Source organism: Cyanistes caeruleus, chromosome 10, assembly GCF_971803275.1.
Source record: "Cyanistes caeruleus chromosome 10, bCyaCae1.hap1.1, whole genome shotgun sequence".
NCBI lineage: Eukaryota > Metazoa > Chordata > Aves > Passeriformes > Paridae > Cyanistes > Cyanistes caeruleus.
In genome coordinates, this window is record NC_141710.1 from 4030422 (window position 1) to 4050625 (window position 20204).

Here is a 20204-nt window from a genome sequence, read left to right on the forward strand (position 1 = left end):
CGGCAGCCCCGCTGTCCCCCCGAGGGGCCGCCCCCGGCCCGCCCCCGGCCCGGCCCTACAATAGCGGCGGAGCCGCCCCCGCCGTGTCCCGGCCCCGCTCCGCCATGGCCCCGGCGCTCCGGCTCTGCGCCCTGGCCCTGGCCCTGCTGCCCGCCGCCGCCGCGCAGGACGTGGCCGGAGGTAAGCGGTGACTGCGGCTCCGCCAAGGCCTGGGGAGGTCCAGCTGCTCCTCGCACGGCACCCCGAAATCCCGGCCGGGTTGCTTTGGAGCCCATTTCTGTGGGATGTCCGGTGCTGCGTGCCGGGGTCGCTGGCCCGGCGCTGTGGGCAGTGAGAGCTGTGAGGGAGTTCCGCAGGGTGGGACCCGGGACAGCCTGCTGTGTCCCTCAGAGTTCGCGAAACTTGAGTGCGTGCTGGAAGTGGAGCTTTGCGAGCCCCTTTTCCAGCTTCCACTGCAATGGAACTTCCATGCCCAGAGGAGCTGTGGCTGCCCCATCCCCCGAAGTGTTCCAGGCCAGGTTGGACGGGGCTTGGAGCAGCCTGGGATAGTGGAAGGTGTCCCTGCCTATGGTGGGACAAGATGGGCGTAAAAACCCTTCCTGTGCAAACCATTCTATGATTCCATGATTTAGTGGTGATAGCAGCTCGGGTGAGAGAGCTGCTTACCTTCCCTGAGCAGGGGGCAGTCACTGGGCAGCCAGGCTCTCGCTGATGGCCCTTTGGAGGGTGGGGGAGACTGGCAGACCGGGAAGAGGATGGGTGTTGTCGGGTATGGATGGGTGGGGAGCAGCAGATGTCTAGCTGCTCCTCCTTAGTGAGTGGGGGATGGAGCATAGCCCCCAGAGGTTCTGCACCAGATGGAGGAGAAGCTGTAGCAAAGGGTGGGGATGAGTGCCTTCAGAGTGCACTAAGAAGTCTTCCCCCTCTTCCAAGCCAGTTCTCTGTGTGATGACTCTTGCATGGTGGCTCTGGCAGGGTGGAAGTTGAGGACCAGCATGTTTCTGCTCTTTTTTCCACCCCAAGCCATTCACTTCACTCCTCTTGTAGCACAGCAAGAGCTGCTGTCCTATCTCTGTCCCTGAGGAGTGCAGTGCTTCCTGTGACATCCCATGTGAGCTTTCTGGTCACCTGAAATGGGACATTTGGACAAACCAAACCCTGAAGGGCTGTGGTGTCCTTGAAGCAGCCCATTCCCAAACAGCTGTAAGTGGGTGGCTTTGACTGAATGACTTGGAGGATGATCTCCAGCTGTGGATGCCAGGAGAGGGGATACCCCAGGGAAAAGCAAAGCCCAGGTTCTATTTTGCCCACCCTTGCCTCCTGTGGTGTGGGAGGGATGTCTTGTGACTCCTGGTAAAGAACAGTCCCAGGGCAGCACAGGCGCTGTTGTGCTTTTCCAGCCTCAGTTGAAGAAATGGAGAAGATGCAGCTTCAGACTGTTTAAAATCTGCAATCTCAGCCTCTCCGGGTGTGTAAACACCCTTATCTGAGCTATGTTAATCAATTGCCCAGTTGTTTGGAGGGCTGCGCAGAGCATGTGACTGCTGACAATGGGTCATAGCTGAGGGTTCCTGCCAGCTGGAGGGAGAAAATACAGCTTTGCTGATTGTGAGACTAGAAAGCAGGCACCTCTGGGATTGATTTTTTCCTGATTATGACACTGCAAAGCCGTGATCCTTCATCCAGCAGTGAGTGGTCAGGCAAATTGATTTGAGTTTTCCTTTTAAACCTCTGTCAAACAAGCTGCTGCTTAGACTCTTAAGCAGGAGTCAGTTTTAAATGGCTCATTCTTGAGGGCTTGGCAAACCACCCTTCCTGAAGATCTGGGGAAGCACACCAGTGAATTGCAGGTGAATATCCTGTAGGAAGATGTTTTCCAAGAGCACTGCTAGGAGCTGTAGCTAAGCTCAGAATGGGGGCTGGACTGAGCCAGCTTGTCCTCTGTTCAGGTTCAGATCTGCCCAGCTGGATGTGTCCCGCGGGGATGCCATCAGCCATGGTGGCACTGGTCCTGAGAGCCACCTGTGGGGCCTTCCTCTCCTAAATAGGGGTGGAAACGGGTTCTGAACACGTGCACAGGTTTTGGCTGCAGTGCTGCTCCCACTGCCTGGACTGTGTCCTGCTGAAGGAAGATTTGGGTGAACTGGCTGGGGTAGGGTATGGCCCTGATGTACAGCAGGAGCCCTCCTGCAGGATCTGTAGCTCTGTGTGTCCCTGTGCGCTCCTCTGCTTCTCCTAGTAGCAACTTCTGTGTCTGGGGCTTGTTTGCTTGAGCTGCTCCATCATCTGGTGCTGCAGGACTGTACCAACCACCCAGTGCTTGCTCTCATCCTCATAGGGTTCCTCCAGATTGTCCCCTGGCTGCCCTGCTGCCATAGCAGATGCTCAGGCTTTTAGGGAAATAAAACCCAAGAGAGGAACTCACAGCTTCGGGCTTTGTCAGCAGGGCAAGGCAGATGAACTTCCATTTGCGTTTGGGTCTCCTGCTTGACATGGAGCACGGGCTGAAGCTGGTGGCTGTTACAGCAGCATGCATTGCTGCTGGTCCAGTGCTGGGTAGGAGCAGGCTTGGAGGAGCCCAGAGTTTTAAACCACTGAAGCTCTTCAAAGTCCTGAGGTGTCTTTTTTCCTTCCTGCAGATTGTCGCCAGTACACGAACAGGAGCTGTGAAGAGTGCCTGAAAAATGTCACTGTGAGTAGCAGCATGAGTTGAGACTCGCAGAGTTGAGACTCCCAACCTCTCACCATGCCTGAAAACGTTTCCTTCTTGGAAAGGGGGCTGGTCCCCTGCCCTTGTCCCAGACATGTTGCAAATTCCACCCACTTATGAGGGTGAGAGGGCAGTCTCTCTCTGGTGCTCTGGAAGGAGGTTGCTAGAAACTGGGTGGGTTTTGTTGTGTGCTTTTTGATTAGAGTAATGGAATTGCTGAGCTGCTTCCTCATGGATGGGTGATGTGCTTGGAGAAGGGACTGAGTGGGCTGGACAGGCTGGTCAAGTTCCCCTCCACCAGTCTGTGCCATGGCACTGGGTGGATGCAGGATGTGAACTGGTGTCCTGCCAGTCTCCTCTGCCTTATCGCAGATATCAGCAAACTTGAACTTGAGTCAGATCATGCAGCTGATGTCGCCAGAACCAGTTTGACCAAACCCTGCTGAATGCTGGGGTTGGAGTAGTGGCTGGGCAGACACACACACCCACCAGCTCATCAGCTCTGTGTGTGTAGAGTGCTTTGTCTCAAAGGCTTTCTTCTTATTCCAAAAATAAAGATAAAGGATTTGTGTTATTAATTATGCAAGGCATGGTGGGATTCTTAAGGCTGTCCTGGGCAGGGCCAGTAGTTGGCTCAATGATCCTTGTGAGTCCCTTCCAACTCAGGATAGTCTACAATTCTAAGCCAGGAGAAGGATTGTCAGCATCTTTACTTGTTTTAGAATTCTGCACTCCCCTCGCCTTCCTCTTCTGGTGTGATCTGCACTGACGCAGCTCTTACTCCTGAGCACCCTGTTGCTGCTGGGTGCTATCAGCTTGTGAGCTGGCAGCAGTGGCCCTGTGCTGTGGCTGCCAAAGCAAAGCGTGGGTCACTGGCAGTGCACCAGTAACACTGTGGTGCCTGGTTCCTGTGTTCTAGTGCCTGTGGTGTGCCAGCAGCAAGAGGTGCATGGAATACCCCGTCCGAAGAATCCTTCCTCCGGCCGACCTGTGTGAGCTCCCCTCTGCACGCTGGGGAGTCTGCTGGGGTAAGTGCCAGCCTGGGGTGATGATTGTGTGAGTGCCTGCTGCTGGTGGGAGGTTCTCCTGCCTCCCCATCTCTCTGCCAGTGTAGTAATGACAGGCTGAAGTCAGTCAAGGTTCTGCAAACTTCCTGAAGTGTGGGTGGGGAAGCGGAGTATGAGCAGTTCCCTGCCTTCTGGCAAGTAGGACCCGTGAGGATTTAGCTAGTCCAAAATACATCCCTTATGCTTTGGTGTGATGGAGGCTCCAGACATGGCTAGCGCCTGGGAACAGGAGTGGAAGGTTCTCTGTGGGCCTGTGAAGCCCTTCCTGGTGTCTGAATCCCAGAAGATCTCTCCACTGCAGCTGGCACATCATTCTGTGCACTGCTTCTGGCTTTTCATGTGGCTGCTGTCCCAGGTGGGCTCCTGGAGCCAGAGGTGTGGTGACTGCTCTGGAAAACCTGTGAATGCTCCGAGTGTACCATAGCCCTGCTCAGCTCTTACCCACCTAAGATAAAAATCTCTTCTGAAACTACCGCTGCATGTGCAGGGCTGCTCTGGGAGGTTTTTCTGGTGGACAGCTGGCTCTTGGCTGTTTCTCCTCCCTGTTGTTCTGTCTTCTGAAGGATTTCTGGAGAAATTGGTGCCTTGTTTAGACCAAGCTTAGTGCATGTTCATTCTCAGACAGGAGCCAGCTTTTGGGGGCTGGAGCAGGAAGGAATCAAGCTGGGGCTTAGTTGCTCTCACCCACCCCCTTGATGAGGAGCCTGGAGCTGAACTGTCATTGCCTGTCATCTGTTGTGCTCGAGGCTGGGCTCTCTTGTCTGCCCACAAGAGTTCAAACTGCTCTTATGCTTGTAGAGGAAGAATCTCCTCTTTGTGAGCCCTGTGGTATGCTTTTCTGAAACTTCTGTAAGACCTTGAAATACTAATTTTAATGTGAGTAACTTCACAAAAGGCTTCATTATTGAAGAACACATTCCTTAGCTTGCAAAGCTTGCTATAGAGGAGATTAGTCCTGTGGGAGATTAGCTCTTACGTGAGTCTGCATGTTTGATGTGTGTGACTTAGCCTCTGTCATCAACTGGAGGAGTGCCTGGTGCTCTGCCACAGACCTCTCCATGTGGGAAAGGGGGAGCTGAACCCCAGGCTCATCCTGGAACCCCAGAAGGGTTTCAGAAGCACTGATGCTGCTGCAGGCTTTGAAAACAATTTCAGTGGTGGAGTCAGCTCAGCCTGGAGTACCTAAAAGAGGATCTATTTAGAACAGATAAAAGGAAGAATTTTCTTACAGTGAGGGTAATGAGGCACTGGCATAGGCTGCCCAGAGAGGTGCTGAATGCCCCATCCCTGGAAACATTCAAGGTCAGGTTAGATAGGACTGTGAGTAGCCTGGTCTAGTGAAAGATGTCCCTGTCCACGGCAGGGAGTTGGACTAAATGATCTTCAAAAGTGCTCTGAGCAGGTTCAGGCACTCTGATATTTCCGTAACCTGGCTGTTGTGTGCAAAGTGGCTCCTAAACAAATATTTTCACAGGCTCAAGTCTCTGAACAGCCTGATTCATACTTGGAAGAAACTCCTCTTTGTTGTCGCCTGAAATCCTTGGCATCTAGATGTGTCAGTTTTGGCTGCTGTCTCTACTGCCATTACTGCAGGAGCTCAGTAGGATGAACAGAGACCAGGGCTCATGGCTGCTGCTTTACCATATTCCAGCAGGTTTTGTTCTGTGTGTGGGCAAGCAGATCCCCCCAACCCTGGGGAGACATGGCAGTCAGGTGTTGGAAGCAGGACCTGGCCTTCAGCTGCCTGAGCAGCACTGCTGGCCCCAAGCTGATAAATCCCAACAGATCTTGTTTCAGTTTATCTCTTGCCCAAGGTCTTCAGACACCTGTAAGTGCTCTTCTCATCAGAGATTACTTCTGAGGCTTGCTCCCATGGACAGTAACTGCTCTCTGTCAGAGGTTGTTCCTTAGCCCTGAAGCCTTCAGTTGCTGGGATTTTTCCCTTGATGGTTACTTTTTACCTGGATTAGTGATTAAGATAGCTTTGCTCCTGTTTCTGCCAGAGGAGTTTGACCTGTGTGTGTTTGTCCTCACCTTTCTTCATGGCCAGTAACTGAGCACTCCTATTAGCAGATACATGTACTCAAGCTGGTGTTTATTTGTGGGTACCAACACTTGGTATATCTACAGCTAACAATGTCCACTTGCTTTCCCAGGTGGTTATACATCTCCAGCCCAGTGACTGAAGCTGCTGGTGACAGTAGTTGTATTTTCATAAACAGGACAAGAGAAAATGGCTGTAGGATAAGAGGAAATGGCCTCAAGTTGCACCAGGGGAAGTTTAGGTGGGATATTAGGAAAAAATTCTTCACTCAGAGGGTGGTCAGACAATGAAACAGGCTGCCCAGGGCAGTGGTAGGTAGAGTCACCATCCCTGGAAGCATTCAAAAAACACAGAGCTGTTGTTCTCAGGGGGACATGGTTTACCAGTGGTAGTGCTGGGGGAGCAGTTGGACTTGATGATCTTAGAGTGCTTTCCCAACATTAATGATTCTGTGATCCTGTGATACTGTATTGTAACTCCAGGCAGCTGTGTCTGTTGTGCTAAACACATTTTTTTCAAATCCTTCAGTGAACTTTGAAGCCCTGATCATTGCAATGTCTGTGGTGGGAGGAACACTTCTGATCATGTTGGGAGTCTGCTGCTGCTGCTGCTGTTGTAAGAAAAAGAGCAAAAAGTAAGTATTGGGGGGGGTCCCCTGATTGTGTGGAGCCATGTGCTGCTGCAGAACTGAGTGCTGAGAGGGGCTTTTCTGTTAACCAGGCCAGACAAGGATGACGAGAGAGCAGCCAGGGAGCGGGAGAAGAGACGGGTGCGGCAAGAGGAGAGGTGAGTTTGTACCACAGGCCCTGAGGCTGCAGAATGATTTGGCTTCTGCCAGGAGGCACGTGGGGCTCAACATGTGCAGTCAGTGGCTGCTTCAACCCTAGCTCACACACAAGCCCCATGAGGAATGTCATGCTGGGCTGACTCGTGGATGTAGTATCACGAGTATCGTGTATGCAACTCCCTGAGGGCTGCTGACGTGTGTGGGCTCTGGTGGTCCCCAGAGCCTCCAGGAGGTTGAGCAAACCTGCCAGCCTGGAGCTCCCTTGGTTGGGAACAAGCAAGGAGCTCTGGCTCCTCTTGTTCCGTTTTGTATCACCAGTTACTGACTCACAGCTTTTCTGTTTGCTTCTTGCAGGAGAGCAGAGATGAAATCACGGCATGATGAAATCCGAAGAAAATATGGTACAGTGCTGACATGAGTGATTCAAACTGAGCTTTAGATGAAGCAGCCTCAGTAACTATGCTCCTTGCCATGGTTACAGCTGTAGATGAGACCTGGCCAGCAGAGAAAACATGGTCCCTGCTTCTCTTGGCTCAGAGCAAGTGTAGAGATGCTGGGGTCATGGTATATGAGCCCACACAAGGGCTGTTTTTCCTGGGCAGGGAGGAGGAAGTGTATAATGTTGCCCAGAATGTGTCCTACAAGTTTACCATGTGGGAGAAGCAGACAGAGCCTGGCTGGAGGGGAGAACCAGAAGCTGGCAGACACAGCACCATCATAATGCTGTTACCCTTCAGGCACAGCCCTCCAGTAGCCCTGTGGTGAGCAAGTGGGAGGGGAGCCAGCAGCCTGGGGAGTGAGGGCAGGTAGGAATCAGAATGCCCACAGCTGCAGGAGCACAGCACAGGCACCAATCCCACCCCAATCCCCCGTGCTGGTAGCAGTTCCCCAGGAGGTGTGTCTGTCCCCTGGGGATGGGAGTGCACAGCCTCTCTCCTGGGGCTGGACTGTCCCTCAGGTGAGTCCCATGGACCTGAGCCAGGTCTGGACCTACCTGAGGGGAACATCAGCTTGGAAGGAAGCAGGGAACAACCAGTTGCTCTGTGCAGGGGAGGGTCCCTCCAGCCTGCCCATTGTGGCTTCCAGGGGCTCTGCCAGAGTCTGGCTGTGGAGTAGGTGGGTTTGTGCATGCTGCACTTGGTGGTCTCTGGTTTTGAGGGGGCTGTAGGGAAAGCTAGAGACCTTTCCTCTGCCTGCAGCTGCTGCCTGCTGCAGATCCAGGTTAGGCAGGAGATCCCAGGGCCTCTGAATGGGCTGGGTCCTTTGGGGAATAAAGAGCAGGCAAAGGTGTGCCTGAAGAAGCCCTTGGTAGGGGAAGCACCTGCCTGTGGAAGAGCTGTCCTCTGGGACTGTCTTGGTGTGTCAGGGCTGTCTTGCTGCAGCCTGGCCCCAGAGTTTGCAGTCTTGTCCTTTGTGGCTGTTCTCTGTTCTTCAAAAGTGTTGAGCTGGGAAAGCAGCAAACACCATGGTACATGGCTTGTTGCTAGCCCAAAAGTCAGCCCGTGCCTTGCTGTTTCCCAGTCTCAATGCAGGAGCAGGGAAGCAAATCTAAGAACAGTTCTAGTTTATTTTGGGTCTGGGCTCTCAGCTTTCAAGTCCAGTCTGACAGAAGGGGTGTACAGAGGGAGCACTCTGGAAGATTAGCTGGGCTGTACATGGACTGCCTGGGAGAGGAGTTTGCCATCAGGTCAAACTTCTCAATGGATGTCTCTTCTTGTGCAGAAGGGGTGAGTGAAACAGAGCTGACTATGGGCACTGCTCAAGTAAGAGCAGGTGTTCTGGGAGAACTGCAGCCAGGAGGCTTGAGGATGCTCAAATGACAAAGAGTTGTTTCCCAGGACTGGTTTTATTGCTGGCTGTGACCAGTGTGGGAGCTGCTGTCTGAACAAATCTCTCCTCTCTTTTAGGCCTGTTCAAGGAAGAGAATCCTTATGCAAAATTTGAGAATTAGCATCTCCAGACCCACCCACCCACCCTGGTGAACAGTGCCTTCTGCAAAGCCAAAAGTCTCCAGGCTTCCCCCCAACACCCTGGTGCCACTTCAACTGCCACAGAAGATGACCCAAATGCTTGGTGACACCATTGTCCCCACTCCAGGTGCTTGGTTTAGCCAGAGCTTTGCTCTTGCCCTGCTGGTGTAAGAAATGATTATGGCAGTACTGGAGGATGGTGCATTTCTTCTCACTTGCCCCTGGGGTGGCTGTGGTGTCCAAAGCAGTGCACATAACAGTCCTTGTCCCAGCCAAGGGCAAAAACAATGTCACTTGTCTTCCTCACTCCTGCCTCACCAAGAGCACTTAATGCACACAGAGCTCTTCTGCTCTGCCTCCCCCTTTTTTTTTTTTTTTTTTCTTTTAGTATATGCAAAAGCCAGCAAGAGTTTTCTGACATATGTGTCAGCAGGAGGCTTTGGCTGTCACTCCAGGTGCCTGCACTTATCCCAGCACATTAACAGTCCTCTCAAAGAGCACAAGTTTCTGGTGATCTGGTGCTTCCAGGAGGAAGGTCTTATGTGCACCTTCTCACTTGCAACTAATCTGGGGAAATGCCCCAACTCTCCTACCTCTCTGTGCCTTTCTAGAAAGGTGGTCTTGGGCTCAATGGCCACATCTCTTAGCAATACTGTAAGTTTCAAGTGCATTTACAATATGCAAACTGTATATTAAACTGATTCAATTACTGTTCTAGTCTGAAGGAGTTTAATTCTGAACCCTTTCACAGCAGGCACAGGTTGGCAGTAGTGGCTGATGGAGCTGTCGCTGTTACATGGCTCTGACTCATTGAGGGTAGCTGTGGGAGACAGAAGCAAGGCTGCCTCAGGCTCTCGCTGGGTTTGAAAGGAGTCATCTGTTCCCAGAGATGTTCAGGTGTTAGGAGGAGCTTGGGAAGGAAGGCTGCTCTCTAAGCGAGGAGCTGGGTGTTCTGGCAAGAGTTTGGCCTTTTGTCCCCCGGCATCTCCAGGAGAGCCCTTGGGGGCTCGGCTGCAGCCCGAGCTGTGTCAGGGAGCCGGGCTGGGCAGGAGGCCGGAGCCTGCCCGGGGCTGCCCACACCGCAGCCGCGGATTCTGGGCTGAGGAAAGCTGCCTGTGGCCTCCTGCCCGCCGGGAGGGCTCCCCGGGCTGGGCTCGGAGGAAACGCTGTCTCTGCACGGCCGAGCCTGTGGAGCTCAGCGCAAGCTGCTGCAGCTGAGGCCGAGGAGCCGAAGCGGCCGGGAGGCCTCGCTGCTGCCGCTGCCCGGGCTGTGCCGGCTGCCGGGCCCCGGCTGCTGCCAGCCCGCTGCCAGGGCAGGACTCGCAGGTGACTGTCCCTGCCCGAAGAGACTCGGGTGCGAGAACAAAGGCACTGACCCTGCCGAGCTCTCGGCGTGGCCGCTCTCCACCTTCTGTCCGAGGCAGCTGCGCCGGCCGGGCCCGGGCTGCGGGCGGTGCTGCCGGGCAGGGCCGCGGGCGGTGCTGCCAGCGCCGTGTCCGCCTGTGCGAGGCAGGGAGGTGATGATTCAGAGAGATCCCCGTGTGGCTGGAATCTCCTTGAGCATGGAAGATGAACTGCCGAGCCCAGTAGCGAGAAGGGAAGGTGCCGATAGGGGTCCTGCTTGTGCCCTGGGCTTTCCTGTGAGCGCTGGCCTGAAGGGGGCCAGCCAAAGGCCCAGGGAAAGCTGTGGGAAGCTTTGAGAGCCAGCAACGTCCAGGGCCAGCTGGTGCTAAAGCCTTCTGAGCTGCCTTTCCCCTGCTGGGCTGCACCAGGCTCCAGTGTCCCTCCTGCCCTGGCACTGGGACCAGTAAATTCATTTGGGCTTCCCTGAGCACTTCCACTGGCCCCACACCCAGCACTAAGGGCTGGTGCCTCCAAAGCCATCAGGGATGGGGATCCCTGCAAGCAAGTTCCTCTTCCTGAGCCCTCACTTGTGACTGGCTCTGTCCTCTGCTGAGCCAGGGCAGCAGAGACCTGCTGGGAGCCAGGCCCTGCCCGGGTGGAACGTGGCCGTGCCCTGGGGACAAGCAGAGGCCATGCCATGCTGCCAGGGCAGCACCCAGTGTCCCTGACACAGGCACTGTGTCCTCTGCTCTCATCCTGAGCTCCTCCTGGCCTTCAGCATCCTCATCCCAGGGGCTGCCTCCCATAGCCTGGGATGGAGCTACTCCTGATGTTTCTAATTCCCCCTGTGAAGGTTGCTGTGTGCAGGGATCATGTAGCTGATGCACTGGAAAGCTGATGAACCCTTTGGCTTGGCTGGGCCGTGGTGGGGAGGTGAAGCTGTGTCCTTGGGTAGCCAAGGTGCCTGCTCAGGTCTGAGAAGAAGCATCTGCAGTGTAGCCTAGAGCAAAGCCCAGTAGCTAAAAAGACAATTCATGAGAATTAACTGGTCCTTTGCAAGCCTGTTGCAATGGGAAGCTGTCCTGACTGAGATGGGGAACCAGATATGATGGGACACCATAGCTGAGGAGTGGGACAGTGCCCCACCACCTGCAGTGAGTACTAGGAAGATGCAGAAGGGAACTTGGAAAGGAGGGGTTAACAAGATGTAACGGGGAACTTGGCTTTAGGCCGCAGGAGAGCTCAACAGCCATGCACATAAAGGCTACAAAAAGCTGGCACTAGGCCAATTCTAACCACATGATAGGAAAGGTGGGACAAACAGCCAACCCTGTGAGGTGAAATCCTGGGGATAGATTGAGCAGTGATCACAGGCTTCCCAGCTGCAGGTGCATGAGTGTGCTGGGGAGGTCTGCTGTCATGACAGCCTCTTCCATTCCAGTCACAGCAGGGCTATGGTGGCAGCAGCAGGAGGGCCCTGGAGTGCCTGGTGCTGGAAAGTCTCTGCCAAACAACCTCAGTCTCTTTGCAAGAGTGCACAAAATGATTCTAAGAGGTGGCTTCAGTGTGTAGTGCTACAATAGTATTTTTAGTAAAAGTGGTGGAAGAAGCAAACAATTCAACAGATCCTATGTTGTATTCCAGAGCTGCTATTTTTGAAGGGGAAAATGCTCACTGGGGCTATAAATGATATATAAATGATATATAAATGATCACCCAGACGTTTCTCATGAGTTTGGAGAAAGCAGGAGGCTTGGGGGAGGTGGAACTTTTCAAATAAACTCTGCCCTGCGAGGAAGTGATTTTAACTGTTGATACTGTTTTTTAAGTAGAGGTTGTTGATCAGCAGTATGAAGCTGAGATAGAGGCTGGTTATCAGCAGTGTAGCCCATGCATCAGTACTGGGATCAGTCCTCTTCCTTCTTGATAGTGGCCTGAATAATGGGGCCCAAGGCACCCTCAGCCAAGTTTGCTGAATTTCCTACAGTGGGAGGAGCTGCTGAGACACCAGAGGGTGACTCTGCACCCACAAGGACCGCAATGAGCTGGAGAAATGGGGCGGCAGAACTTCCTGAAGTTCAACCAAGGGCCAAGCAGAATCCTCCCCCTGGGGAGGTGCAGCCCCAGGCACCTGGACATGCCATGGAAAGCAGCTCTGCAGAGCAGATCCTGGCACATGTGACTGGCACAGCCTCACCCCAGCAGGGACCTGGAAGGGAGCTGGGCAAACACTGAGGTGTGCAGCCCACTGCCAGATGGGCTTGGTGCCACAGCATGGGTGTCTGTGGATGGGGGAGTTCCTGGGTGTGCCCCTCAGAGCCCTGTGATGTCACCGCTCGGCATCATTGTGACACCACTCTTGTAACCATAAACAGCAGCCCTGGGTAGTGGCGCAGCGCTCAGACTGGCACACTAGCAGCCGAGGAGCTTCCGAGTGCTGCAGCGTCCGAGGAGCCTCTGTGCTACCGGTGTCCGAGGATTGTCCCAGTGTCGTCAGTGACCAAGGAGCCCGAGTCCTGCCAGTGACAGAGGAGCCTCCAAGTACTCCCAGTGAGTGAGGAGCCTCCAAGTCCTGCCAGTGACCGAGGCACCTCTGAGTGATTCCAGTGAGTGAAGAGGAACCTCCGAGTCCTGCCAGTGAGTGAAAGGGAACCTCCAAGTCCTTCCAGTGACTGAGGAACCTGTGAGTGCTGCCAGTGACCGAGGAGCCTCTGAGTCGCACGAGAGGTCAAGAAACCTCTGAGTGCCACAAGTGGAAGCCAAGCCTTCGAGTGCCGCCAGCAGCTGAGTCAAGTCCGGGAGCAGCAATGGCAGAGGTCAGGCAAGAGCCATCAGCGCCACGGCCCGTCAGGTTCTGCCGCATCTGCGTGGATTTCCTCCAAAGGCCCGCTGCCGTGCAGCCCTGCGGGCACGTGTTCTGCCACGCCTGCATCCAGCCCCAGGCTGCCCCCGACGCCAATGCCACCTGCCCGGTCTGCCAAGGGCCCATCGAGTCCATCCGCCTGCTGCAGGGGCAGGAGAACCGTGCCGGGGTGGCCCCGCGTCGGCGCCGCCGCCTCCATCCCTTTGTGGTGCGGTGGAGGCAGCGGCAGCAGCAGGAGGCGCAGGAGGATGCAGCTCCTGGAGGTGGCCGGCGCCGAAGACTCGCCGATGGGGACAGGCCACCGAGCCCCGTGCCTCGCCAGCGTCCCCGGAGAGAGCTGGATGACCTGCAGAGAAACGGGCTGGGGCAGCGTCCGCCGAGGGGTCATGAAGCAATGGCCGCAGGCGACAACCAGCACCGCCCCCCCGTGATCTGATGTGATGAGCAGCCTCCGTGGCTGAACTGAAAACCAGGACGCCGAGAAGGGCCTTGCCTGGTTTCTTCTGCCCTTTTGCACATGAATGCAATGTGCAATGGGGGAGTGGGAGTTGTGGGAGGGAAAGCATATAGTTGTAGAAAGTTGGGGAGAGGGTAGGATATTGATAGTGATATTAGCTATAGAATAAAAGTTGTTTTTTTTCAAGTTCAAGAATTAAAGAGCAGGCATTCTTTATTACATAGGCTGGTCACACGGAAGAATACCTCCTTTAATCTGATGGGTGTGGTGAAACTTCACAACGGGGTATTTATTCCATCCTGATCATATTCATTACAATGTGCCTCCTAGCTAATACACAAACCACCACTTTCCTTGAACTAATTTCCATGCATTTGCCTTCTACTGGAAGTCCTTTTTTGGTCCTGGAGGTCATCTAAATGGGTGTCTGGTGGTGATATTCACTGAATGCTTCATGTGAAAAACGAGGTTCACATAATTTTTATAGAATTTAAAAGTTTAATAAAAAAGACAATTAGGAGAAAAAAATAAAGTATACAAATATGGCCAGGTGTCTCTGCATTCAGCCAAGAGAGCACACCTTACTGACACAGGATTGTCCCTTAAAAACAGAACCCTACTACATACCCATGAATTCTCATTCATACATTCTTCTTAGGATCTTTGGTGTTCTTCTGTTTAGTTTTCTCTTGCCCCCTTCCCAATAGATCAATCTTCTTGGCACCATCGAGATTTACATTCCCTGATACCAGAAATGCAATAAATTCCTCCCCCAGAGTTCTGGTCACTGCTGTCTTCATGTGGATAAGATAGTTTACAAATGCAGGAGTTCTCTAGCTATTTTTTTTCCTCAGTCTTTGGGTTATACAAACAAAAGCAGTTTTTATTTTAATACTATGCCATAGCCTAACATATATGTATTATACTACTATTTCTAAATTTCATCAATAACAGAAATAAAATTATATTAATACAACAAAATTTCTCATTCTTATACACATAACATTCATTTTAATATTTGCAAAAAGCCAACAATATAAAATGTATCTATAACACTTTAATATTACAGGTGACTTTTATTTGAATTTCTTCTTCTTAGGCATGCACTTTTGTTTGTTGTTACGTAACTTAAATCTCTGTAGTCCTCTTTATCTGTTTCTTCACTGGTTCCAGCTATGTTAATCCTCCTTTGTGTATACCTTTACATCCTTTTATCTTTTTTTTGCTAGTTAGTCGTAAAGCTCTATTTAGCAACTTCAGGGGAACTGAAAATTTCTATTCTCTGTGTTATTTATCAAGTCCCCCCTTTTCTTGAGACTCTTTTAGACAAGTCTCAATAGTTCTTTTCCATCACGAAGTGCTACAACAACTGTAACAGTTAATACAAGCAAGTACACACAATGATTAGTGATTGTCACGAATGCATAACAAGACATATAAACAACCAGTAGCCATGGCAGGAATCACAGAGCAGAAGCAGGAACGCAATGACAGCCTTCTCTTGGCTGTCAGGCACCTTCCCCTTCCGTGCAGTTCCGGGCACGGCCGGCAGGGGCGCTGGTGACTGCGCTGGGCCGGGCAGGGCCGGTGCCGTGATTCCCCCGCGGCTGCAGGGGGCGCTCCGGTGCCAGCTCGGGAAACACGCGGAAATGGTGGCTTGACCGAGACGGGCAGGGATGGAATAAAGATTTCCTTTAAAAAAAGCGGTAGAGGAGATGTATCAAATTCCACAGCTGTAGCGGGGACCGCGGGACGTCTCGGCATGCAGGGAACGAAGAGATGTAGTGCAGCGAAGGCTCGGAGCAGTGCTGAAGAAGCGGCGGGGACAGGGCACTGGAGACCCGGCTCCGGGCAGAGCAGGAAAGGCGGGCTCGCGATCCCGGGGTCATCCCCTGAGGCACCCGAGAAGGTGGTGAAAAGTCCCTCTTTTAGTGAGGACAAGTGTTGATAAGGTCCCAATGCAACGCTCTTAGGAGCAGAACTTCACTCACGGTAGAAGAAAGGCAGCAGGAGGCAGAACCCTGCAGTGGTGAGGATTCCTCCTCAAAGCAATCGCAGCTTCTCTCCTCTCCCCTCTTGTATCGAGAACACAAGAGAGGCTGCACCCAGCGCCGTTTTCCCAGCCCAAATCTTGAGGTATCTCTGCCCTCCACGAGAAATATCAGGTAAAGAGAGAGTAGCCAGCTGCACCCCTCCATTGAGCTGGTAACTTCTGTCGTCTCTCTTGAGTATCCAGTCATTATTTTGTCCTAGCAACACGTATTGGGGAAAAGTCCTAAACAGAAAAAAAACCCCAACCTGTGGATGCTAAATGCAAAAAGAAGTGAACAGAACCTGTGTGAAAGTAAATCACAGGCTTCTCATTTTAGCCTGAGAAAGCACGAGAAAAAATCCAAACAGAAAACAGTCAAGCGGTGATGTTACGCTTAACCAATGATGGTAATGTGTTAGTTTACTAACCAGTAAGAGTTTTACCTTTCTGTACTTTCGTGTGTCGGTCTATAAAAGAAGATCTGAAGTCATAAACTTTGCTCTCCTGTTCAACACACAAGAGAGTCTGTGTTGTTTTTCTCACTGTTCCCAATAGAACAACAGCACCCCAACTCCTGAGACCCCTAAATGGGCCCTTCCTGCTTAGCTCATCTCTGAGGGGGCATAGCCAGGAAAGGGAGTGGAAAAGGGAAAATCCTTTAAGACTGAGCATATTCTGAAGGGACCAGTATCTGCTTTCCTCACGGCCAGGCTGAGATGGAGGTTTTGGGGCAGAACCTCCTCCTCCCCTCTCCTGGCCCCACAACACCCCCAGGCTGGAGGAGGCAGCCTTGGCCACCGGCTCAAGGGCACTGCCTGTGGGAGAAGTGGACTCAGCAGGGATGGACCTCATATTTAGGGAGTTTCCTCTAAAGAAGCCCAGAACCCGTTCTGCCTCTCCCTTGCAGGGACATCTCCGTCAGCACTAACCTCCTGTCCTGCTGTCACCTGCCCCCGTGTAGTGAATGAGTAAAAAGTAAGGAATATTTTTCTTCATTGCCTCTTCGAAGAGTCAAATTTGAAAATTAAAGTGTTACTCTGCCTCTAACAAAAACTTTAGTTCCTGCTGTATTTTGGAAAATAACCCCTGTTTATTAACCCTGCACTCTATGAACCAGCACTGGACCCATGGTGGTGGTAACTCATTCCCCTGTGCTTCACGTAAGTATTCTTGGCCTTTTCCCACTTCTTTATCTTCTTTACTTTCTCTTTAATGAGAAATCAAATAATTAAATATCGCTTTGGATCCCAAAATTTAACCTCGTTTGTGTTTTAATCTCACTTCTGGGTATGTTTAGAATCTAATAATTTCCTCAACTGTGGATCGAGGCAAACTTGCCTCTCCTCCCCTTAAGAGGATCCGGACACCCCAGCACCGGTCTGGACTGGGCGGGCTGTGCTTTGAGGGAAGGCTTCTCGTCCCTCGTTTCCCCTCACGCAGGAACTGCCGTGCGACCAGGAAGGTGCGGTCCCGAGGGTGTCCCGGCGTGTCCAGAGCAGGGGTCCCGGGGTGTCCAGGGGCTGTTCCGGGGTGTCCAGGACAGGTGTCGCGGGTTGCCCGGGGGCTGTTCTGGAGTGACCCGTGCTCTCCCCTCACGCCGGCCCCCGCGCCGGAGCACAGCGCCCCCGTGCGGCTCAGCGGGGACCCGCCTGCACGCGGCCCCGCCACGCCCCGTGGCCGTTAGCCACGCCCCCAGCGCGGAGGCCCTGCGACCCCCCCGCCATGTCGGAGGAGAAGCCCAGTGTGAGGCGGGGAGAGGAGCGGGAGGAGCCGGCGGGAGGGGAGGGGCTGGGATGAGGGAGGGAACGAGGAGCAGCGTCCCCTCCGCGTCCCGGGGCACGGCAGCGGTGCGGCCCCGCCCGCGGAGGGGTGTCCCGGCCGCGGGGAACATGAGCGGGGTGTCCGGCCCGAGCGGGACCTGGGGGCTCACCCTACCGGGCTCTAAATCCGCCGCATCCTGCACTTTCCCGTCCAGGAAGGCGTGAAAACGGAGAACGAGCACATCGACGTGAAAGTTACCGGGCAGGACGGCTCCGTGGTGCAGTTCAGAATAAAGCGGCACACTCCGCTGAGCAAGCTCATGAAGGTGTACTGCTGCCGGCAGGTAGGCGCGGCCACGGCCCGGGGGCTCCTGCGGCCCCGGGGGGCTCCCACGAACCCCGGGGAAGCCTCCCCGTGCTGGTGGAAGCCTCGTTGCTTCTCTGCCCGCATCGTGGAACATGCTTGTGGGCAGGGCGAGGGTGTTCAGGTGTGTGGGAGAATGAGGAGCTGGGATGCTGGCAGCTCCTTGGTGCGGAGCTCTTCTCAATCGGTGAATGGAAGCCGCCTCTTCCTCCTCAGGTGCTCCCTAGTGTTCCGCGGGATTTACAGAAATTCCTCCGCTTCCGATCCTGTCTCTGAAACAATTCACTGACCCTCAGTCCTGTCATCTCCTGAACTGAACAGGATGTATCCCCACAGCTCAGTTCCTGATTCTGGAGCTCACAATGCCTCTGCTTTACGCATGCGAATGGCTTTGGAAACAGAGTTGGATTTTGTTTGCCCTTATCTGTTACTTGCAGGATCCTTTCTTCACTTATTCAGACTCTGCCCTGCTCTGTGCCTGCTGCACCCTCACACCTCTCTGGGTTTTTTGAGAGGTACAGGGAATTTTAGCATTCCTGTGTGTGGATCATACGGATTTTGAAGGATTTTAGAGGGCAGAGCAAGGTTGTTAATCCCTGATGCAGGGAATAAAGGCATCCTCATGTGATTAAGTTGTCAGAACACAATTCAGTAGTGTGGTAATTCAGGTTGTAAGGGCAGCACAGTTACCAGCATTTGACCATCCTTAGTGTAGACAGCAAGACAGGTGTGCTCAGCGTCCTGGTGGTTAAATCTTAATCAGAGAATCACAGAATGGTTTGGGGTTAGAAGGGAATTTAAAGCCCATCTCGTTCCACCCCCTGCCATGGGCAGGGACACCTTCCACTATCCCAGCTTGCTCCAAGCCCTGTTCAACCTGGCCTTGGACACTTCCAGGGATGAGGCAGCCACATCATTGCTCCTCTGGGCAACCTGTGCCAGGGCCTCACCTCCCTCAAAGGGAAGAATTTCTTCCTAATACCTAATCTAAACCTATTTTCTTGTTATCCCCTTTATCTTTTGAGTGTTAATTTTGTTAACATGTTCTGACAGTAAATCCATGAATACTTAGTTTGGATTCAGAAACACAAGAGTGGTTTCTCCTATAGAACTTTGAATTTGCAGGGCTTGTCAATGAGGCACATTATGTTCCTGTTTGATGGACAGCCAATTAAAGAAGAAGACACACCTGCACAGGTATGAAAAACACTCTTACTGCAAATTGCTACACAGATATTTGGATGTCTGAGTGATGATCAAAGGGGCTTGAAATCAAAATGATACTGAAATAGTTGCTGTGAGTTTAGCATGTTCCAACAAATTTGTTCAAGGTGACTGATGAAAAGTGTTTCATGTCTTAGTTAATTAAAGCTATTCCTGAAATGCTGTATTGCTGATTAGGAGCAGGGAGCCAAGTGCTTTCCTCACCACGTGTTTTTCAAGTTTTCTGTATTATTTATAAATTTCATATTTTTAAAATGTTAAAATAATTCCTGTGTTACTCCCACAGCTGGAGATGGAACACGAAGACACGATCGAAGTGTACCAGCAGCAGACAGGCGGAGGGTGCTAAGACACAGCATCTTTTGGAGAACAGTTTGAGGGTCCTCATCACACCTCACTCTCTTGTCTGCGTGCACAAGTCAAAATAGTATCTGCAGGGATTGAGCTGTGTCTGAATTTAAGCATTTGAAGTTCAGATTGTGTGTTGTCTGTTGTTAGCCTTTCTTTAATTTTTTTTTTTTCTTTCTTTAAACTTGTGGTCTAAGCATTCATCCGTGTGTTGGGACACTGAGTGTTCATTCCTGGCTCTGGTTGGTCTTGCCCTTCTGTTTCAACTCAAGTTATATAAATAGTTCAATGTATTTTCATGCTAAGTGTGAGTGTAAAAGTTTCCTTTTAAGATGCACCCAAGAGAAGGAACAGAGATACAGGTTTTAAGTTTTTGGCTCATATTAAAAATTTAGTCAGTCCCTTGGGCAGCATCACACCTTTGACTGGGGCTAGAACACAATACAATGCAGAGTTTAAATACTCCAGGTTTACATGTGTTGTTTTCATATTATGATAAAGGAGGCCAAAATGTACTTTTTAAATGCAGAAATGGTATTTTTTTTGTCCTGCACTATTGCAGAACTGGAGGTAGCAGGGCAGCTGGTCCAAAAACTCAATGCTTGTGATAGAGTAGCTGTGCTTTTTTGTTGTGCAGCTTTATAAAAATCCCATCACTGAAATTCCAGCTGTTTGCTGAGGGCTGGGTGGCATCTGTCACTTTGCCCTGCTCCCTTGACTCTTTCTCTGTGGATATTGGAAGTCTGTGGCCTCAGGTTTCTTTTTAATACTTCTTTTTGGTAGATAAATTTGGTAAATGAGGAGGGCAGGGGAAATGCCTTTTAATGTCACCAAACTGTGCAGAAGAGCTAGTAAGTGAGGGGAGACATTTAGGTGTCTTCAAAATAATAAAGATAATAATAAACTGTTCTCCTGCCTCTCCAGCCTTACTGAGGTTTAATTATTTGTGTGGTGGTTTGGGTTCCATGAATCCTGTTCCAAAGGAGTTTTAACTCAGGTTGTCCTGCTGCTCCACGGAATCATAACCAGCCTTTTTTTTTTTTTTTTTTTTCCCATTTGTTCGCATTAGCTGTGCTGAAATCTGGCTGGAAAGGCCCCTGTTCCCTTTTCCATGTTGGTGGCGAGCTGGGGTGCGCTATCCCGCGGCTCCCGTTGTGCGTTCCCGGATTTCCACATTAACGTGCGGCCCTTTGCTGTCACCCACAGCAAATCCAGTCTGGGGCCGCGCTCCTGC

General features: G+C 52.2%; 2 protein-coding genes across 2 annotated transcripts; both read left to right on the forward strand.

The window, feature by feature from the left end:
• Window positions 1–46: 46 nt before the first annotated feature.
• Window positions 47–9288, forward strand: PTTG1IP (PTTG1 interacting protein). Its single transcript, XM_023933483.2, has 7 exons — window positions 47–180; window positions 2640–2692; window positions 3630–3738; window positions 6350–6455; window positions 6542–6607; window positions 6963–7009; window positions 8516–9288. Exons 1-7 carry the CDS (start codon window positions 105–107, stop codon window positions 8557–8559), a joined length of 501 nt encoding a protein of 166 aa, XP_023789251.2. The 5' UTR covers window positions 47–104; the 3' UTR covers window positions 8560–9288.
• A 7625-nt stretch (window positions 9289–16913) lies between these two features.
• On the forward strand, window positions 16914–19893 carry LOC111945988 (small ubiquitin-related modifier 3-like). The gene is made up of 4 exons (XM_086843535.1): window positions 16914–17017; window positions 17250–17378; window positions 18524–18595; window positions 18909–19893. The coding sequence occupies exons 1-4, from the start codon at window positions 16997–16999 to the stop codon at window positions 18969–18971; spliced, it is 285 nt and encodes a 94-aa protein (XP_086699661.1). The 5' UTR covers window positions 16914–16996; the 3' UTR covers window positions 18972–19893.
• The last annotated feature ends 311 nt before the right edge of the window (window positions 19894–20204 follow it).